Source organism: Ursus arctos, unplaced genomic scaffold (genome assembly GCF_023065955.2).
Source record: "Ursus arctos isolate Adak ecotype North America unplaced genomic scaffold, UrsArc2.0 scaffold_5, whole genome shotgun sequence".
Lineage (NCBI taxonomy): Eukaryota > Metazoa > Chordata > Mammalia > Carnivora > Ursidae > Ursus > Ursus arctos.
The window spans coordinates 33135769-33157477 of record NW_026623067.1 but is presented as its reverse complement, the minus strand read 5'-3'; the positions used below and the strand labels follow the sequence as shown (position 1 = coordinate 33157477).

At 45.7% G+C, this 21709-nt stretch overlaps 1 protein-coding gene across 2 annotated transcripts in view; it reads right to left on the bottom strand.

The window, feature by feature from the left end:
• CATSPER3 (cation channel sperm associated 3) overlaps nucleotides 1-21709 on the bottom strand; it is a 36483-nt gene that overhangs the window by 2818 nt on the left and 11956 nt on the right. Inside the window, exons 2-6 of one of the 2 annotated variants that reach the window (XM_044387417.3) lie at nucleotides 7757-7964; nucleotides 2545-2727; nucleotides 1724-1864; nucleotides 1268-1387; nucleotides 575-732 (exon numbers count right to left, since the gene is read on the bottom strand). In XM_044387417.3, the coding sequence (XP_044243352.2) occupies nucleotides 575-732; nucleotides 1268-1387; nucleotides 1724-1864; nucleotides 2545-2727; nucleotides 7757-7964 (810 nt within the window). Of the gene's footprint in view, nucleotides 1-574; nucleotides 733-1267; nucleotides 1388-1723; nucleotides 1865-2544; nucleotides 2728-7756; nucleotides 7997-21709 lie in introns of both variants that reach the window. The other variant, XM_026508022.4, reaches the window with a different exon arrangement.

The window sequence follows — 21709 nt, the reverse complement described above, 5'->3', positions numbered from 1 at the left end:
AGAGTTCACTGTGACTCTGTAGGGCCCATGCCCCTCCCCTTCCTGCTCAGTCATGGCCAGGTATGACTCCAGCTAAAGCACACACAGCACGGCCCTGGGCTGGGCCAGCTCAAAGCCTCACACACTGCTTTTATAGCATCAGCCCTCATGTGACAGGTGGCAAAGGGGCAGAGACCTCCCCAGAGTCACAAAGGAAGGTCATGGCAGAACCAGGCCAGGAGCCTCAGCTCCAGCCTTGCCAACCGGTGCTCTTTAGTCTGACTTCTGCAAAGGGAGTTGTGAGGCGGGGCCTGGAGAGTCCAAGGGCCCAGCACTTCAGGGCCAGTCAGAGCAGGCTGGGGAGGGGCAGGGGAACAGAGGCCCCTGAGCCATAGGCTGTCCGCACAGCCGTGCAGCCCCCGTGCACACAGGGAGTCCTGCAGGCCCAGGAAGAGCCCCACTTCAGCCACCCTGCAGACAGGCCACTGTCCCCTTGCTTTCCCATGGCACTTGCCATGGCCCCACCCTGGCGGAAGCCTAGGGACCAGGAAAAGCCTGGTCTCCCAGGGCCAGAGGCAGTGGGGCGGGTACTGACTTGTAGATCGTAGTGTCCTGGTTGTCCAGAGTGGACAAGTAGACATCAATAAAGGGCAGGCTGGTGCCAAAATCATCCAGGACCATGGGGTCAGTGTGCCGCAGGGTCTTCTTGAAGTTCTCTACCAGCTCACTGAAACTTCTGTAGTTAGCATTTTTCTAGAGAAGGAAGCATAAAGATAGGGCCATGAAGAGGAAGGCACAGGGAACTTCACGAGGGGCCCAGGCAAAGGCCTGACCCCAGCCCCACGTAAGTCCTGCACAGAATCACAGGTTCACCCTGACTCCCTCCAGCCTCGGCCCCCCTGACCACAGCAGCTTCTTGAGCCACCGTCACTGACATGAGGACAGGTGACCCAGAAAGGAACCAGTGAGAACCTGAGTGTGGCTCAGCGTGGTCTCACCCTGCCCTGTACAAACGTGGGCACAGTCAGGACAGGCAGATGACTCTAGCTCAGAGAAGGGGCTCGGGAGGGATGCGCTGGCTGCACAGGGGAGGAAGGGCAGGTGTTCGGGACCCAGCAGAGCCCCCAGTGCCCGGCCTGAGGAGCTCGGAGAGCTTAGGCTGAAAGAAGAAGGCTTGCCCCCAGGCTTTCACCTGCCGTCTCCACTGGCCCCGAAGCCCTCTTTGTGACCACTCCTTCAGGCCTGGCTGTCCCTGGGCCTGTTTCCCACCTGCCTGGAGACGGCCTACCTGCATCTGCATCAGCTTGCTGACCTCTTCCTGCTGCCGCTTTAGGATCACCTGCTTCTCCTCCATGAGCGTCACGTGCCTCTCCGCCATCAGCTCCCGCTCAAACTTTTTAATGGAGTCCTAGAGAGTGGGAAGATGGAGGTAAGATACAGGCTCTCACCGCACGCCCACCCACCCCCATCTTTCTTCTTCCCCAGCCTGCACTGCTCCTCAGCAGGAGGAACCCCCCCATCCAGGGCCAGCCCCCAACTCAAGCTGCCATCCGCAGCTGCAGGGACCCCCAAGCCCCTGTCCTGCTGACCGCTATCACGAGGTCGCGAAGAGCGGGGTTCGGGGAGAGTGGGGCCAGGCAAGGGAGGGCCCACGGAGCCACCTCCCCGCCTCCCTGGACACTGAGCCTATGGCTCCGCCTGCCCCGTCTTGGCCGAACCCCTGTCCTTACAAGAGCAGCCTCACCTCTGTGTGAATTATCATCACACCCACGAACATGCTGAGGAAGACAAAGGAGGCAAGCAGGATGAAGATGATGGTGAACGTCCGGCTAAGAGCCAAGTTGCGGTTGTCCAACTGCTCCTGCAGGTCTGTCCAGCCGTCGACCTGCTTGGACAAGGCCAGGTGTGCCAAATGCCAGGGCCCAGCAGAGCAGGCCTCCCCTCACCTGTGCTAGCGCAGCCCCAACCCCATTGAGGCGGCAGCTGGCTCTGCCTTCACATCAGCCCCTCACCGCCACCCCCACCCAATGACTCCAGTCCCTGAATGGTGGCTGCGGACGCAAGGCTCCTCGGGGTACAGAGACTACTGGCTAAGGTGCCCTGGGGGCTCTTCTCCATAAAACCTCCCATCCTTCCAAAAAATACACTGCTCTCTGCAAGGCCCTCCTTTGGAAAGACCCCAGAGTCTACCCTTCTAGTCTTGGGCTTTGCAGACTGCTTCTGGGCAGAGTCGTGATAGCCTAGTCCCAGAAAGCCTATGGGACATGGGTTTCATTTCTAAAGTAAACTTGATCGCAATGAGTTATCTTTCGAGAATTCTCTGAAAGTTTTACATCCCTATGGGATGAATGGTATTGCTCTAGGGAGTCACAAGATCAGAGAGAGGAACGGACCCCTGGCCAGGGCCCTGACCTCTGCTTGAGCCAGCCTTCAGCATCCCGAGCCCAGCTGAGTACCTGAACATGAGGAGGACCCCATGTGAGGCCCAGCCTGTCCACACACCCACACCAGGTGGCGCTCCCTTCTTAAGGTCCCAGCCCCCACCCGTGTTTCCAAACACAGTACCGTGGCCAAGCTGAAGAGGGTGAAGAAGGCCACAGCCAGGTTCCCCCAGTTATTCGTGTCACCCCTGTCTGGAACTCCAAACAGGCAGAAGCCCAAGATAGCGAAGATGAACATGAGGACGAACAGCAGGATGAGGACGGAGGCCACGATGTAGGCTGTCTGCCCCACGGCAGTGATGAGTGTCTGCAAGGCAGAGGCACTAGGGCTAGGCCAGGCTGCCAGGCTGAGTGAGGCTCAGTGGACAGGTCCAGTCTGCCCGGACCCCAGCTGGCCCCAGCATCCAGTGCCAGGCCCCGTAAAGGGATGGATGGATGGCTGGATGGCTGCATGGCTGGCTGGTTGGCTGGCTGGCTGGCTGGCTGGCTGGCTGGCTGGGTGGATGGATGGATGGATGGATGGGTGGCTAGGTGGGTGGATGGATGGATGGCTGGGTGGGTGGGTGGATGGATGGATGGATGGATGGATGGATGGATGGATGGATGGGAACTGTGCCCAAACTGTGGGCTGGACCAGTCCAATAGTGGTTGAGCAGTGCCTGGCCTCCACCCTCAGTCACCCATGGGCAGATGGTTCTCAGGCCCGGATGTCTCCCCATCAGCACCACTAGCCATGCCACTTGAGCCCCAGCCTGCCTCTGCGGTCATCCCAAGGTGTCCTGCTCCTGCCTGTCAGCTGAGGGCCTGCCCTGCATGCTCTGCCAGGCCAGGAGGAGTAGGGGAGCTACCCTGGGAGTGGGAATGACGAAGGCTGAGAAGAATGTGCCTTCCCATTCTTTCTGAGTCCTGTTCCACAGGCAGGTCTCTGCCCCGTGCCCTCAGTCTTCCCCGAGGAAGTGGGCCTCTGTCTTGCCTCCCACCATGTTGACCGCTCCTGGGAAGCACAGCATATGGCCCCTCATCATTCATTCTCCACGCCCCAGAGTCTGGCACACAGTTGGTCTCAAGACACGGTCACCTACCTAGATACTGCCACAGACATCATTTCAAGGCACGTGGGCATTATAATTTTTCACATCTCAAGATGAGGAAGCAGAGGCTCAGAAAAGCAAAAGGCTTTGGCCAATACACCGGCAGAGCTAGGACCAACTCCCGAGCCCTTTGCCTTGTGCCACCAACCTCATCTACTAAGGCCCCCTTTTCCAGGTCAAGAAACCGTTTATTGGCTTCACACTAGGCAAGGAGGCACTTGAGAGAGCTGGGCCCCAGGACAGTGAAGCGCTGACAGTCTGGGATGACTTGGGAAGCAGAAAGGTGAGCAGGGAGCCTCAGTGCTGCCCTCCACATGGACTGGCTGGACAGCTGCCTGCAGAGGGGATTAATTCCAGAAGAGGTGAGATGTACAAAACTCTCTCTCTGTGAGACAGAGAAAGAACTTCTTTCCCAAGAACTACTACGAGGGAAGAGAAATGCTGCCCTGGGACACAGTCCGCAGAAGAGGCCTGCCCAGGCGTGCAGGGAAGGGGCAGCCCTGAGCAGGAGAACCTGAAGCACCAGAGAAGGGTGGAGGACAGGCGCAAGCTGGGGGGTCCACTTCTAGGCCAGCCCAAGGCCCAGTGTGACCTGAGGCCAAAGCCAAGCAGCCTCGAGAATAGCCGTGGAGAAGAGGCCATGCTCTCCAGAAGCCCTGACATGTGGGACTCCTGATGGCTGGCCTTGACAATGTCCTTCCAGCACAGTCCAGGCGGGCCCCATCAGTCAGCAGTCCAGAGGTACAGAAATCCAATCCCAGTGGATGGTTGCCCAGAACCCCACAGGCTGGTAGCTCCTTCCCAAGGAAGTCCTGGGCTTTCAAAGCTACAACCTGGCCCGCACGGGTGCCTGATTTTGAATTCCCAAACTCTTTGGGGAAGCAATTCCTCACCCCTAGTTCAGCTCTCCCAGGCTCTGGATCAAGCCACAGCTGCCCTCCTGGCCCCAGGGCATTCAGGCTATGGAGAGGATCTGAAGGCAGGGCAGGTGCCCAGGCCACACCACTCTGAGAGGGCCCTTCTGTGCAGCTGGCCGGATGTGCGGAAAGTGATGAGCTCTAAGGCACAGGAGCCCAGCATCAGAAGGTCGTCCTTTGGGCTGAAATGCAGATGAACAGGGACACTGTGGCCCTTGGGTGCCCAGCCCACAGACCCTCTCTTTGTGCAAAACAACATGGAACTATTTCCTCGTCATACAGGTTTATTGCCATGAGAGGGAGCACAGAGTGTCATTTTAATTCATCATGGGACAGGAGCCAAGAATGTGCCAGAGTGCCAGCTCTGTGGGCTCTCAGGCTGTGACTCTGTTAAAGCCTCATTTCGACTTCAATGAATGGAAATTAGCAGAGGTACAGGTCCCACCTCTGGCACCTCCAGCTCCTCCTGGCCAGCGTACAGAGGATGTGTAATCTAGGGTCACTTCTGTGCCCCGAGGGACCTGCGGGCCTGTGATATCCCAAAGGCCGTAGGCAAGCCACAGCCAAGAGGCCTGGTAGTCCCCAGGGAACAACTTTGGGATACAAGGCTCTGCTGGATGACAGAAACCCCTGCGGTCAAACACGGGCCATGGATGTCTGTGTGAATATTCTGTCTGCGAGCCCGTGGGTCTCTGGTCAAGTCTACAAGAACCAAAGGCTGAACAAAGGCTTGCAGTCACCAAGCACAGGCTGAGCTCTGGGACAGACCTTGGCCAGCGGGGAGGGCTGTCCTCTCGTCACTAGATACCTGCCCTGGAAAGATGGGGAGTCCCTGCCAGGCCCTAAACCTCAAGCACTTTCTGACCAGGCTGCCACAACAGAGCCAAGATGATGCGCTCGGCAGACAGCTCGTGCCCTCAGCTTCACAAGGTGCCAGTCTGAGTCACTGTCCCTCCCCCAGACCCTAGTATTCTGTGGCTCCCTCCTCCCCCCATGCAGCCCTGGGCTTCCTTTCCCTCAGCCATCACCCTCCTTCCTCACATGCCTCCCGGAGGCCTCTGCCACCTTCGTTCCATGGTGACCTCTCTCCTGGCCTCGCCTGAAACCTCGTTCCTCAGCAAGACATCACTCCTCAGCAGCCCACTCAAGGGAGGCTGCCTAGTCCCCACTGGCCTGATTCAGGAGGCCACTCCTGCTGCACCCTTGGAGACCCTACCTCCATGGGTGAAGCCCTTGCTTCTAGAAAGAGAGAGCCTTCTAGCTAGCCACTCCTCCTCGTGTCTTGGAATCTCTGCCTCCAGGCTCCATGCCATGCTGCTATCTTCCTGGGGACCTTCAGCATCCCTATGGAATATCAACCATCCCCCAGGCCTCTTTGACCCCTGACTCTCTCATCCCCAGTGACCCTTGCACCACTTTAGGCTCCTGCTCCCTTGGTGTCCAGCACCTGCAAAAAGCAGACTACACTTCCGATTGTCTGACCGTTCCCTCAGTCTGAGGTACCCATCACCCAGCATCCACCTCCCAAGGGCCTCTAGTCTTCTTTCCCGTCCACCTGCCCTACCACCGTCCCTACCTGACGTGGACTCCAGTGCCCGGCACCTCTGACTCTCCCCTCCCCCGCTTCTAGGACACATTATAGGGTCTATCCCTGGCCTACAAACAAGGGGAGCCACTCGGGTTTGCAAGGAAGGCTGCTGTGCTTTGATGTATCCTTTAAAGATTCTCCCTAGATGCAGGGGCATTGCTGTCCCAGGACTCTCTCAGTAGTGTGGGAAGCCAGTGCAGGAACCCTGATGAGGGTGGGTGGTGATGGAGAAAAGATGATGGCTGGTGGGTGTGGGGCAGGGGGAGAAGAGGTGCACAGGTCACCACGTAGGAGGCCATGCAACAGGACTTTGAGACAGCAGCGTCAATGCTGACGCTCAAATTTATGACCTGGCTATTGAATGGAGGTGGGTTGCAGCCTTCACAGAAGGACACAGCACAGGAGGAGGGGCCAGGGTCTGGGGTATGAGGGTCGGGGAGAGTGATGACTTCCAGCTCAGGCAAGATGGGTTTGAGGAGCACGTGAGACATCCAGGAGGCCGTGCGTCTGGAGGTCAGAGAGAAGCGTGGGCACGTGAAGACCCCTGACATGTGGAAAAGATCACCCAAAGAGGATATGCAGAGTGGGGGGGCAGGTGAAGAGAACTCGGGGTACAGTCTTGAGAAAACAGCACGCACCCAAGACGTCGAGCTCAAGACGCTGGAGGACGGGGTGCCACGTGACGGGCTGCCAATGGAACTGACCGGTGGACCTGGTGACAAGGAGGTTGTTGACTACCTCAGAGAGGCTCATTCCTTTGGAGGGAAGAAGCCAGGGCACAAATGACAAGGACGGAAGCGGGGAGCAGGAGTTATGGCCACCTCTTTCCAGGAGCCTCACCATGAAGGGAAGGACAGGAGGCCTGGCCTCCCCTGTCTGGGAGGGGCCCCACGGGCATGTGACTATGTGAGAGCATGCAATGAGTGAATGGGGGTCTGTGGCAGGGGGAGCTCTTCAACATTGTCCTCATCTTGTACCCCAGGCCTGGGGCTGCTTAGCGTAGGGCCCAGGTCCCAGACAACCACCCCGGCTGGGCTAGGGGCAGTCTCTCAGCAAAACAGGCCGACACACACCCGAGCTGGTCAAATGGGTCCAAAGCAGCCCCTCCCTGGAGAAGTGTGGACACGGGCACAGGGCAAACATACTGTGGCCAGGATGGATGCTTCGGGACAAGTTGGGTCAGCTAGGAGGGGGTTTCTGAAACCTTCTGGGCCAAAGAAAGACCGGTCACCCCACGACTTCTCAGCAGGAGCACCATTCCTAGAGCTGCCTGAACTAAGTAATGAGACTGTTTCCATCAAGAAAAGCAGCGGATTTTTGGCTGTGTGGGGAAAGCATACAATTGAAAGTGAGCGGCCAGCGCCACCGAAGAGCTGGAGGCCCCTGCGAGGGTAGTTCGAAGGGCCTGTACCATAAGAAAGCCAGTCCCTCTGGTAGCATGCGGGAGAGGGAAAGCTTGCGTGGCCCCTGCCGTCAGCCACACCCTTCCTATCTCAGCTGCGGCATCTAACTGCCGAGTGACCGTGGGTCTCAATTTCTTTATCTGCAAAATATAGCTAATGATACTCTTCCTCAATTGTTTTAAGATGAAATGAGGTAACAGGGGTAGAGATCGACCTGCCACACAGCAGGATTCAATAACTGGATGATGGTGGTGGAATGATTATTTCTTCAGGGGCTGGTGGGCAGAGGGGCCCCGCTGCCTGCGCTCCCAGCCCACGGCACCCCCAGGCCACTCACGCGGATGCCACGGCTATAGGTGATAAGCTTGAGGATGCGCAGGGACTGCATGCCGTCCGCGATGTTGAGGTAGAGGTAGTGCTTGCCCTTGAATCTGCGGAGACCGTAGGGGATGAAGATGGTGATGATAATGATTACATCCAGCAGGTTGTAGCCATCCTTCCAATAGTTGATGGGGTCCACGTAGAGCTTCATGCAGAACTCGGAGCTGTAGATGGACACAAAGACCAGCTCGGAGACCTGCGGGGGTGCCGAGGGTCAGAGGGTCAGGCCAGGCTGCAGAGCCCCATAGTTCCGCCCTCTCGCTCCCTGCCAGTCGGCTGTGCGCAGCTCGGGGGCAGGGTACTCCCTGGTCACCCACGTGAGAGAGGAAACCCAGGCGGAGTGGCAGGCCCACAGCGGACACACCGTGTGCCTGATTCTCTTCCCCTTCTGCATCTTCCCTTGCTGCAGCCCTAAGCCTGGGGCTACGTCACACCCAGGGTGCTTGAGAATGACCATCTAGACCCCCGTCTAAGGCAACTCAACATGTCAGGTGACCTGAAATGAGCTTTCCCAAAGAGAAGATCCCAAGAGTTTTCTGGCCAACCTGAATATCCAAACTTTTAGGAACAGAGATGAGATACTCAAATATCTACTAATGTTTATCCATTCACCGCACATACTAAAAATCAGTTAACTGTTTCTAAAGAACATTCTGCTCTTTCTCCACTTCTATACTTTAAGAAATAATGTTATTCAAATTCTTCTCATGCATCTACAACGCCAGTGGCTTTGATTTTACCAAAAGGTACTTTCTGAGTGATCTAACTTTTTCCTTATTATCAGTACATTCATTCATGGAAGCAGCTTTGATTAAGCACCCCCAGGAGCCAAGCAAGAACTGTTTTAGCGTGGGAAAACGCAGCAATGAACACGACAGAAAATGGTCGGCCCCCAGGAAGCGTACAGTCTACCATGGGGAGACAGAAGTGAAGGCTCAAAAAAATACATAGATAATATAACACCACGTAGGAAGGAAGGGGAGTAAAGGGGAACAGCCAAAGGAGACAGAAGCACTGGTCAGGTCAGGGCAGGAGAGTCTTGGCAGCTATTTTTGAAAAGGTGGCGAGTGGAGGCCTTGGAATGGAGCCCTAATAGAAACTGGGACAAAGTGCTGCAATGGCGAGTACAAGGGCCTTCAGGTGAGAAAGGGTTTGTTCGAAGCACAGCAAAGTCCACGTGGCTGGAGCAGAAAGGGGCGAGCCGAGCAGGAGATGCCTCCAACAACCGTTGGAGGGGCAGGTCACAAAAGGCAGGCCTGGTGAGAGCTTGGAGGATTCTGAACAAGGGAGTGATAGGAAGAAATTGACATTTTTAAGAGATCTCCATGGAAAAGAGACTGGTGGGGAGCTGGCAAGAAGGGCAAGTGAGGGGGTGGCTTAGGGAGGAAGAGACAGATAGCAGGAGAATGATTTCTCACAGTCACCCAGCAAGAGGGGAGGTTAGACCGGACTGGACCAGGGGCTGGTGTGGCATCGAAGGGAAGAGGGAGGAGCCTGTATTTTGTAGGCTGCCATGTCAGGACTTGCTGCTGGAGTTCAGGGTGCACAGGGAAGACAGGAGGCCAAGGAAGACTCTAGTGCTTCAGACAGAGCAAGTGGTTCCGTGGTGATGCTTTCCCTGAGGTGAGTTTGGGGTGAGCTGAAGTGGGCTGGAGAGAGTTTCTGGAGGGAAACAGGGAGGTTTTTGAGATACATCACCTTTTTAATATATGTCAGATGTTGCCACTGGAAACTGTAGCTCAAGCCACAACTATCCATTCGGAGAACATTGGGGCAGCTGGTGTTTGTATCTGCCCTGCATACTCATGTTTGTGGCCCCCCCACTTGGCAACCATTTACATACATTTTAATTTTTTTAACTAGTATGTAATATTTAAGATACACATAAAGGCATAAAGAATAATATAATGAACAACCGCATACTAAACCCAGCTTAAGAAATAAAATACTGCCATTGCAGACAGTCTCCTGTGTAGCCCTCACGGACCAAGGCCCCTTCCCCTCCCACAAAGCTAATCCTACGGAAAATCTGTAGCAGGTCAGTCATGTATTTTATACTCTTACCACATATGTATCCCTCAAAGTACAGGGTGTTCTTTTGCATTTTTTAGACATTACACAAACAGCATCTGACTTTTGATTTCAGCTCAGGTCATGATCTCAGGGACTTGAGATCGAGCCCCACCCCCCCACATGCACTCACTCTCTCTAAAATGGATAGTTTTTTTTAACATTTTATTTATTTATTTTAAAGAGAGAGAGAGCACAAGCACGGGGAGTTGCAGAGAGAGAGGGAGAAGCAGGCTTCCTGCTGAGCAGAGAGCCCGATAGGGGCCCAATCTCAGGACCCTGGGATCATGACCTGAGCTGAAGGCAGACGCTTCACCAACTGAGGCACCCAGGCACCCCTAAAATGGATCAATCTTTCTAAAAATAAACAAAACTGTGAGATTCATCTATGTTGATATGTGTAAACCTAGTTTATAGTTTTACTACTATGTAGTAATACCACTCATGAAAATACTGTGATTTATTTATCTAGTTACCCACTGGGTGATATTTGCCTTGTGCGTAATTTTTACTATTGCAAAAAGCATACAGTACAAGAAGGGTGAGTAATTTGTGTATGTTTTATCACATCCATGTGTAAAGCTTCCCTCGGTTACAGACCTAGGAGTGGAATTAGCGAGTTGTAGGAAATGAGCCTCTTCAGCCTCACCGGAGAGGGAGAGGTGTTTTCTGAAGCTATTGGACCAGCTCAATACCACAACATTCCTACTGCTCCACGGGCTTCCCGACGCTTCCCACTGTCGAACTTCTGCACTTCTGTCAGTCTGATGAATATGCAATGGTATCTTATTTTTTATTTTACTTGTCATTTCTCTAATTAATGAAGCTGGATGTCTTTCTATATATTTAAATTGTAAACTGCTTGTTTCTTATTTTTTGCCAAATTCTCAGCTGGATTGTCTTGTTTTGTTTTTTTCTTATTAGCCTGCAAAACAGTCAATTTCTCAGATATTTTGAATCCTGATTCTTTACCTGTTACATGTGTTGCAAAGATCATCTCTGATGCCGACTTATGTTTTCACCTTTTCAATGATCCTTTGAACAGAAGTTTAAAATCTTAATGGAATCAAATGAACCAAACTGTTTTTTCATGACCTATTTATTTTGTGCTTTAAGAAACCTTCCCCTCCTGAGATCATGTACGTATTCTGTATTTTCTTCTGAACATTTTGAAGTGCCGCTTTTCACGCTGGGTCTTTAACCCAGTTGTGTCTGCTGTGAGGCAGGCCGAGATCCATTACATGCTTTCTCCTCACGCACTACCAGCGGTCCCAGTACTGTTTCCTGCAGAAGGCGCCCTTTGGCCACTCGCCCACAGCGGCCAGCGACAGGGACCAGGTCTCTCTACCGACCAGGGTCTATTTCCCAGCACTCTGGCCTGTTGCATTGGCCTCTGTCTACTGCTTCCTCACCCTGCCTTCATTACGAAAGCGCTACACAAAGTCTTGTTATCTGGTAAGTCTAGGCTTCTCTCCCCTTTTAACTTTCAAGGTCATCTTGTTTTTTGTCCTCTGTCCTTCCCCCCTCTCGTACTCTTGCTTGCTGTCTTTCAAATAAATAAAATCTTTTTTAAAAAGTCACACATCTTTTATTAGATTTATTAAATCTTTCGTCTAAGTATTTTTCATATTTTGTTATTGGAAGTGCTGTTTTATAGCTGATATAGTAAATGTAATTAATTTATTAATCATATATCCAGCAAACTTGCTGGACTTTATAAGTGTTAACTGTATTAATTAGTATTAACTTTATTAATTAACAATTTTTTTCAGATTCTTTCGGAAGTTCTATGCAGAAATGACAGTATTTTTCTAAACCTCGAAAGAGAATACTGCTTAAGTTTCACCCCTGTGTGTGAATTTTGATACAAGTTTTATATAGGTACCCTTAACTGGGTTAAAAATAAGTCCTTTCTATTCCTAGTTTGTTAAGCTTTTATCTTTCTTTTAATTATTTGTTAAAATTTATTTATTAGAGAGAGCACCAACAGGGGAAAGGGGCAGAGGGAGAGGGAGAAGCAAACTCCCCACTGAGCAGGGAGCCCGACATGGGGCTTGATCCCAGGACCCTGAGATCATGACCTACCCGAAGGCAGATCCTTAAGGAATGAGCCACCCAGGTGCCCTGCTAAGTTTTTATCTTTATAGATACTCATGATAAGCTTTTTTTCTGCATCTCTTGAAATTATCTTTCAGGGTTTTTTTCTCCTTTAATATTTTAAGCTGGTAATAAAATATGTAGATTTTTCTATTACTTGCATTCCTGAAAAAAAAAAAAAACAACTTGGCAATGATATATACTCTTTTTCATCCATTTTCTAATTCGGTTTCCAGCTGTTCTGTTTGGGATTTTGGGTTAATGTTCATATAATTGGGTGTAATTTTTCTTTCTCATACCGTCCTTGTCTAGTTTTGGCATGAAGGTTATACTAGCCTCACAAGATGAATTGTCTGGGGGCAGGGCAGATATTCTCATTTATCTAATCACCGCAAGCATTTTATATGTTTGGAATTGTATCTTCCATGAATGTAAAACTATCTAGCCCAGGTTAGTTTGTAGGTTTCAGGGATAAAATTTAACTACTAATTCAATGCTTTATAGCCATTAAAAGAAATACAAGGACATATAAAGATTATTTCATGTTTTTGGCTTTTTATTGAAAGTCGTGTAGATTTTTTTCTAGAAAATTCTTATTCCAGCTAGGTTTTCAAATTCATTGGCATAAAATTATTACATTTCTTATATTTACTGTATCTGTAATTTTCCTTTGAAATCCCTAACATGAGGGGTGCCTGGGTGGCTCAGTTGATCAGGCATCATTTGCCTTAGGCTCAGGTCATGATCCCAGGGTCCTGGGATCAAGCCCCGTGCCAGGCTCCCTGCTCAGCGGGGAGTCTGCTTCTCCCTTTCCCTCTGACCTTCTCCCCTGTCATACTCCTGCTCACTCTCTCTCTCAAATGAATAAATAAAAAATCTTAAAAAAAAAAAAAACCTAACATGATTCAGGGCTTCCATTTGTCTTGTCTCATGAACAAAGTTATTTTATAATTGTTTTCTAAGATCTAACTTTGGCTTTGTTGATACTTTCTATTGAATCCTTGCTTTCTAGTTCATTAATTTTTGCTCTTATCTTTATTATTTCCTTTTTTCTACTTTCCTTTTTTTCTTCTACTTTTCTTCCTTTTTTCCTTTTTTTTGATTTTATTCTGTTGGTCTTTTCCAAAAGGTCAGCTCATTAATTTTTTAAATTGAGGTATAATTCATGTACCATAAAATTCATCATTTTAAAGTGTAAAATTCAGTGAAGGGGATTTAGTTTTGAGTATTCATAACCTCTGTTTTTGATTATGGTAAAATATATACATGACATTAAAATTATCATATTAACCACTTTAAGGTGTACAATCAATTCAGTGGAATGAAGTGCATTCACAATCTTGTGCAACCATCACCACCATCCATTTCCAGAACTCTTTCATCCTCCCAAGCAGAAGCTCTGTATCCAATAAACAGTAACTTCAGGTTCCCCTCTCCCGCATCCCCCAGGGAACTCCATTCTACTTTCTATATGAATTTTACTATTCTAGGTACTTCATATAGATGAAACCATACAATATTCACTCTTCTGTACCTGGTTTATGTCACTTAGCATAATGTGTTCAAGGTTTATCCACATGGTAGCATGTATTACAATTTCATTCTTTTCTAAGGCTGAATAATATTCCATTTTACGCATAGACTACATTTTCTTTCTCCATTCATAGTCAGTGGACACATGATTTGCTTCCACCTTTTGGCTACTGTGAACGATGGTACTGTGAACACTGGTGTACAAGAATCTGTTTTAGTCCCTGCTGGATCATATGGCAATTCCACATTTAACTTTTTGAGATGTTTTCTAGAGCGACATGATTTTACATTCATACCAGCAATGCACAAGGGTTCTCATTTCTTCATGTCCGCATCACCAACACTTGCTCTTTTCCATTTCACGGTTTTTGTTTTTATAATAGCTGTAATAGTTAGGGTGTGGAGTTGTATCTTACTGTGATTTTGATTTGCATTTCCCATTCTAATGACTAGTGATTTCGAACATCTTTTAATGTGCTTATTGGTTATTTGCATATCTTCTTTGGAGCAATACCTGCTCAAGTCCTTTGGGTGTTTTTTAATTGGGTTGTTTCTTTTGTTGTTGTCTTTACTGTTGAGTTGTGGGAGCTCTTTATATAGAGTCTGCATGTTAACCATTTATCAGATTCACCATGTGCAAATATTTTCTCCCTTTCTGTGGCTTATCTTTTCATTCTCTTGATAGTTCCCTGAGACTCACAAATGTTTTTATTTAATGAGGTCTAATTTATCTACTTTTCCCTTTTGTTGCCTGTGCTTTCGATGTCATACCTAAGAATCTATTGCCAAATTCAAGGTCATGAACATTTACCCCTATGTTTTCTTCTAAGAATTCTAGCTTTTATATTTAGGACGTTGATCCATTTTGAGTTAATTTTTGAATACGGTATAAGGTAGGGGACCAACTTTATTCTTTTCATGTGGATATCAAGTTGTCCTAGAACCATATGATGAAGAGACTGTTCTTGCCCCAACTAAATGGTCTTGGCATTCTTGTCCAAAATCAATTAGCCATACCTAATTTGGTTTTATCCCTAGAATTTCAATTGTACTCCACAGGTCTATGTCTATCCTTATGCAAGTGCCACACTGTTTTGATTACAATATCTCTGTAGTAAGTTCTGAAATCAGAAAGTGCAAGTCCTCCAAGTCTGTTCTTCATATTCAATATTTTCTTGGCTACTCAAGGTGCTTTGCACATTCATATGAATTTGAGAATCTACTTTTTAGTTTCTTTTTTAAAAAAGGCTCTTGCAATTTTGATAGGGATTGCATTGAATTTGTAGATCTCTCTCGGTATTTTTTGTAACAAGTCTGGGTTTTTTTTTTTTTAAGATTTTATCTACCTATTTGAGAGAGAGAGAGAGAGTACAAGCAGGGGGAGGAGCAGAGGGACAAGCAGACTCCCCACTGAGCATGGAGCCTGATGCAGGGTCCAATCTCAGGACCCCCATATCATAACCTGAGCCAAAGTCAATCGCTTAACCAACTGAGCCAGCAAGGCACCTCTGTAACAAGTCTTAACAAGTCTTCCAATCCATGAATACAGGATGTCTTTCCATTAATGAAGGTCTTATTTCTTTCACCAATGTTCTATAGTTTTCAGGACACACGTCTCTCATCTCCTTGGTGAAACCTAGTCCTAGGTATTTTATTTTGGATGCTTTTGTAAGTTGAATTTTCTTAATTTCCTTTTCAGATTGTTCATTGTTTGTATATAGAAATATGACTGATTTTTGTTGTTCATCTTGTGTCCTACAACTTTGCTCAATTTCTTTAACAGTCCTAATAGGTGTGTGTGTGTGTGTGTGTGTGTGTGTGTGTGTGTGTGTAGTCTTTGGGATTTTCTATACATATCAAGTCACATGCAAACGAAGAGATAATCTCAATTTTTCCTTTCCAATTTGAATACATTTTATTACTTTTTCCTGCTTAATTGTTTTGGCTAGGACTTCCAGCATAATTTTTAAAAATGGTGAAAGCCAGTCATCTTTGTCTTTTTCCTGATCTTGGTTAGATTAGAAAGATTTCCAGTCTTTCACCCCCAGGTATGATGTTAACTGGATTTTTTCATAAATGCCCATTATTAAGTTAAGGAATTTCCCTTCTATTTCTAGTTTGTTTGGTTTGGTTTGTTGTTTGTTTTTAAGTCACGAAAGGGTATTGGATTTTGTCAAATTCTTTTTCAGCAAGAACTGATGCAAACATGGATTTTTCTTCCCCTTCATTCTACTGGTGTATTACATTGACTGACTTTCATATGTTGAAGACATTCCAGGGATAAATCTAGTAATGAATCATGGTGTCATGATCATGGTGTATAATCCTTTAAAGTACGCTGCTGGATTCCATTTGTTAGTATCTCCATGAGGATTTTTGCATCTGTATTCATAAGGAATATCTTTAGTTTTCATTCCTTGTGACGTCTTGTCTGGCTTTGGGATCAGGGTAATGCTAGACTGATGTAATGAATTCAAAAATGTTCCTCTTCTATTTTTTGGAAGTTTGAGAAGCGCTGGTATTCATTCTTCTATAAATGCAGGGGAAAGGGTAGCCTGGGTGGTTCGGTCAGTTAAGCATCTGCCTTTGGCTCAAGTCATGATTCCATGGACGTGGGATCGAGCTCCAAGTTGGGCTCCCTGCTCAGGAGAATCCCCTCTCCCTCTGCCCTTCCCCCTGCCTGTGGTCTCTCTGTCTCTCTCTTAAATAAATAAATACATACATACATACATACATACATATATACATACATACAGGAGAAAATTAACTAGTGAAGCCATCTGGTCCTGGGCATTTCTTTGTTGGCAGGTTTTTGATTAGTGATTTTAACCTCTTTACTTATTATAGGTCTGTTCCAATGTCAGTTTTCTATTTTTTTCTTAAGTCAGTTTTGCAGTTAGTATGTTTCTAGGAATGTATCCATTTCATCTAGGTTGTCTAATATGTTGGCATCCAATTGTTTATAGTATTCTCCTATAACCCTTTGTATTTCCATGAGGTCAGTAGTAATGTCCCAACATTCATTTCTATTATTAGTAATTAGAGTCTTCTCTCATTTTCTTTAGTCAATCTAAAGTTGTCAATTTTGTTGATCTTTTCAAAAAATTAAATTCTGAATTTGTTGATTTTGTCTCTTCTCTGTTTATCTCACTCTAATCTTTTTTTATTTTCTTCTTTCTGCTAGCTTTTGGTTTGGTTTGCTCTTCTTTTTCTAGTTCCTTAAGGTCTAAAGTTAGGTTATTAATGTAAGATCTTTTCTCTTTCCTAATGCAGGCATCTACAGGTATGTATTTCCCTCTGAGCACTGCTTTTGCTGCATCCTGTTTTATTATGTTTAAGTTGAAGTATATTGACATACAAAATTATATTAGTTTCAGGTGTACAACAGTGATTTGACATTTATATACATTATGAAATGCTCACCATAGTAAGTGTAGTTACCATGTGTCACCATACAAAGTTGTTACAGTATTATTGACTATATTCTTTATGTGCTATGTTGTATGTTCATTTTCATTTACCTTAAAGTATTTTTAATCTCCCTTGTGATTTCTTCTTTGACCTATTGGTTATTTAAGAGTATTTCCATATATTTCAAAAATTTCCAGTTTTCCTGCTGTTATTGATTTCCAATTTCATTCCATTGTTGTCAGAAAAGATACTTTGTATGATTTCAATATTTTTAAATTTATTTCATCTTGTTTTATGGCCTAACATATGGTCTATCCTGGAGAATGCTCCATATGCATTTGAGAAAAATCATTGTATTTTCTTGGTGAATTGACCTTTTTGTCAATAGGTAATGCCCCTGCCTCTTATAACAGTTTTTGCCTTAATGTCTATTTTGTCTGATACTGGTATAGCCAACCCAACTCTCTTTTCATTTCTACTTGCATGGAATATCTTTCTCCATTCTTTAACTTTTAACCTATTTCTATCTTTTGATCTCAAATAAATCTTTCGTAGACAGCATATTTTAAAAAAAAATAACCCATTCTGTCCTAATTGGAGAGCTCAATTCCTCTACATTTAAAGTAGTTACTGATAAAGAAGAAATATCTCTGCCATTTTGCAATTTGTTTTATATATGTCACATCTTTTTTGTTCCTTAATTCCTCCATTACAGCATTCTTTTGTGCCTGATTCTTTTGTAGTGTACCACTTGGATTCCTTTCTCATTCTTCTTCTGTATATTTTTTCATTAATTTCTTGGTGGTTACTCTCATGATTACAATTAAGCTCTTATACTTGTAACAATCTATTTTTCATTAATACAACCAGAGCTTCAATAGTAGATAATTTTGTTTCCTTAGAGCTCCATCCCCACCTTACGTTTTTATTGTCACAAAATACATCTTTTATATGTTGTGTACCCATTAACTATAATTATTGTTTTATGCATTTGTATTTTAAACCATATATATTTTTAAACCATATATATATATATATATATATATACACATATATATATATATATATATATATGGTTTACATATATATATGTGGTGTGTATGTGTGTGTATATATATATATATATAGTTACAAACCAAAAATATAATAATACTGGCCTTTTATATTTACCAATGTAGTTACTTCTATCGGTGGCTTCAAGTTACTGTCTAGTTTCATTTCCACCTAAAAGACTATCTTTAGCATTTCTTGTAGAGCCTCTAGCAGCAAACTCTCTCAGCTTTTGTGTATCTGGAAATGTCTTAATTTCTCCTTTTTTTTTTTTTTTTAAGTAGGCTCCATGCCCAGCATGGAGCCCAGTGTAGGGCTTGAACTCATGACCCTGAGACCAAGACCTGAACTGAAATCAAGAGTCAAATGCTTAACTGGCTGAGCCACCCAGGTGCCCCCTCCTTCATTTTTTGAAAGACAGTTTTGCTGGATATAGAACTGTTGATCAACAATATTTTTCTCTCAGTACTTGAAATATGTTCTGTCACTTCCTTCTGTCCTCCACAGTTTCTGAAGAGAAACCAGGTGCTAATCTTACTGAGAATTTCCTGTATGTGACAAGTTTCTTCTCTCTTGGTGCTTTCAAGATTCTCTGTCTTTGCCTTTTGACAGCTCAATTACGTGTCTCAGTGTAGATCTCTTTGTATTTGTCCTTGGAGTTTACAGAGTTTCTTGGATATGTATATCATTTATCAAATCTGGGAAATTTCTAGCTATTAGTTTTTTCAAATATTCTTTCTGCCTCTTTCCCTCTCTCCTCTCCTTCTGGAACTTCCAAGATGTATACAGTGATATGTTTGATTGTGTCCCACAGGTCTCTTAAACTCTGTTCATTTATCTTCATTCTTTATTCTTTCTGTTTCTTAAATTAAGTTCAATAGGTTTGTCTTCAAGTTCACTGACTATTTCTTCCACCTGCTCAAATCTGCTCTTGAAACCTCCAGTGAATTTGTACTTTTCAGTTATTGTACTTTTCAGCTCCAGAATTTCTACTTGGTTCTGTTTGGTTATAATTTCTATTTCTTCATTGATATTCTCTCTTTCTTGAGACGTTGTTTTCCTGGTTACCTTTAACTCTTTGTCCATGGCTTCTTTTAGCTCCCTGAGCATATTTCACACAGTGGACTTATTAAAGTCTTTGTCTAGTAATTCCAATGTCCACGCTTCCTCAGGGACAGTTTCTATTCAATTCTTCTGTACAAAAGCCATACCTACTTGTTTATTTGCATGCTTAATTTTTTTTGAAATTGGACATTTTAAATATTACAATGTAGTAACTCTTTTTTAAGATTTTATTTATTATAGAGAGAGAGAGAATGAGCAGGGGGAGGGGCAGAGGGAGAGAGAGAAGCAGACTCCCTGCTGAGGGGGGAGCCCCATGTGGGGCTCGATCCCAGAACCCTAAGATCATGACCTGAGCCAAAGGCAGACACCCAACCAAGCCACCCAGGCACTACTACAATGTTCTAACTCTAAAAAATCAGATTCTTCCCTTTCCTCAGAGTTTGTTACTTTTTGTGGGTAGTAGTTGTTTGTTTAGTGGCCTGTCTAAATAGTTTTCTTTTTTTTTTTTTTTTTTAACTATTCTTTGCAGGGTGCCTGGTGGGCTCAGTTGGTAGAGCATGTGACTCTTGATCTCATGGTTGTGAATTCAAGCCCCACATTGAGTGTAGGGATTACTTAAAAATAAAATCTTAAAATAAAATATTTCTTAAACTGTATTCTTTGTCATGTGTGGTCTTTGGAGTGTCTTCCTTTAGCTAGTGCTTAAGGAGAGATTTTCTTAAATGCCTCAAGTAAGAAGAAGAAAAAGAGGAAGGGAGGAAGGAACAAGAGAGGGAGAGAGAAAGAAAGACAGAGAGGGAAGGAAGGAAGGGGAGGGAAGAGGAGGAAGGGCAGGAGAGAGGGAGGGAAAGAAAGGAAAAAGAAACTCTCCTAGTCTTTGCAGAATGGCTCTGTGTTGGAGGACTCTTCCAATGCTTAGCCAAGTCATTTATAACTCTACCTTAGCCTTCACTCCCTCCCTGTGCTGAGCCTAAAGATCAGCCAGAGGTGAAAACTTGAAGTCTTCTCAGGTCTTTTCTAAGTATGTGTCCTGCCCTGGGCATTTATGGCTCTCTAAACTCTCCCATATACATGGGTGCTTGTTAATACCTTCATTTTCCAAAGACTCTCTCTCCTGGATTTTCTTCTTAGGCTTTCAGCATGTCCTTTGTTCATATCAACTAGCTTGTTGTTGTTTTGCCCCCAGATGGCAGTGGTTATTCATTTGTGTCTCAATGCTTTTAAGAAATGCTCTTTGCAGAGTCACTTTTCTGCACTGAGAAAGTTCCAAGTTAGGCAAAACAAAGGCAATAGCCTTGTATCAGTACTTCAGGCAGCCCTCAGACAGGTCAAAAGAAACAACACGACTCTTTAAGAACAAGGTCTGCTCTGCTGTTTCTGGACCCAAGAAGATGAGAGTCCCACAATGAGAATTTAGCCTGCCATCTTCAAGGCCATCACCATGCTGAGGAGGACACTGGGTCAGGGACAAAATAAAATGTTGCAAAGTTTTCTTATCCTTTAAAAGTTGACTCTTTTGGGGGGTGCCTGGGTGGTGCAGTTGGTTAAGCATGTGACTCTTGGTTTCAGCTCAGGTCATGATCTCAGTCATGAGATGGAGCCCTGTGAGAAGCCCTGGGTCAGGCTCCATGCTCAGCAGGGAGTCAACTTGGTATTCTCTCCTTCTCCCTCTGCCCCTCCTCCCTGCACTCACTTGCACTCTCTCTCTAAAATAAATAATCTTTGGAGTGCCTGGGTGGCTCAGTCGTTAAGCATCTGCCTTCAGCTCAGGGCATGATCCCAGGGTCCTGGGATCGAGCCCCACATCGGGCTCCCTGCTCTGCTGGGAGTGCTGGGAGCCTGCTTCTTCCTCTCCCGCTCCCCCTGCTTGTGTTCCCTCTTTCACTGGCTGTCTCTTTCTCTGTCAAATAAATAAATAAAATCTTTTTAAAAAATAAAATAAAATAAAAATCTTTGGGATGCCTGGGTGGCTCAGTCAGTTAAGTGTCTGCCTTCAGCTCAGGTCCTGATCCTAGGGTCCTGGGATCAAGTCCCTGCATCGGGCTCCTTGCTTGGTGAGGAGCCTGTTTCTCCCTCTGCCTGCTGCTTCCCCTGCTTGTGCTCTCTCTCTCTCTCTGACAAATAAATAAAATCTTTTTTTAAAAAATCTTTTTAAAAAACAAAATAAAAAATAAAAGTTGACTTTCTTGATTCACTGTTTACTCATTTACAAAAATCTTTATTTTCCAGAGTTCTGACAGTTTTTGTCCCTTTTCAGGTATTTCTGTGGACAGATGGACCTTAGAGCTACCTACTCTACCATTTTCACTGACATCACTCATCTCCTTCATTTTTGAAGGATGGGTTTTCTAGATGTAGAATTCTTGGCTGACAGTTTTTTTCTTTCAGCACTTTGAATACAGCATTCCACTGCATTCTGGCCACTGTAGTTTCCAGTGATAAATCAGCATTAATTTTATTGAGGATCCCTTGTATGTGATGAATCAGTTCTCCACTGGTACTCTCAAATTCTCTTTCAAGTTTGTTCATGATGTGTCTAGGTGAATTTCTGAGTCTATTCTTAGAGTTTGCTGATATTTTTGGATGTGCAGATTGTTTTTCATCAAATTGGGAGGATTTTTAGCCATTATTCCTTTACATTTTTTCCTTTCTCTCGTCTCCTGGGACACCTTGTTTATTTGAT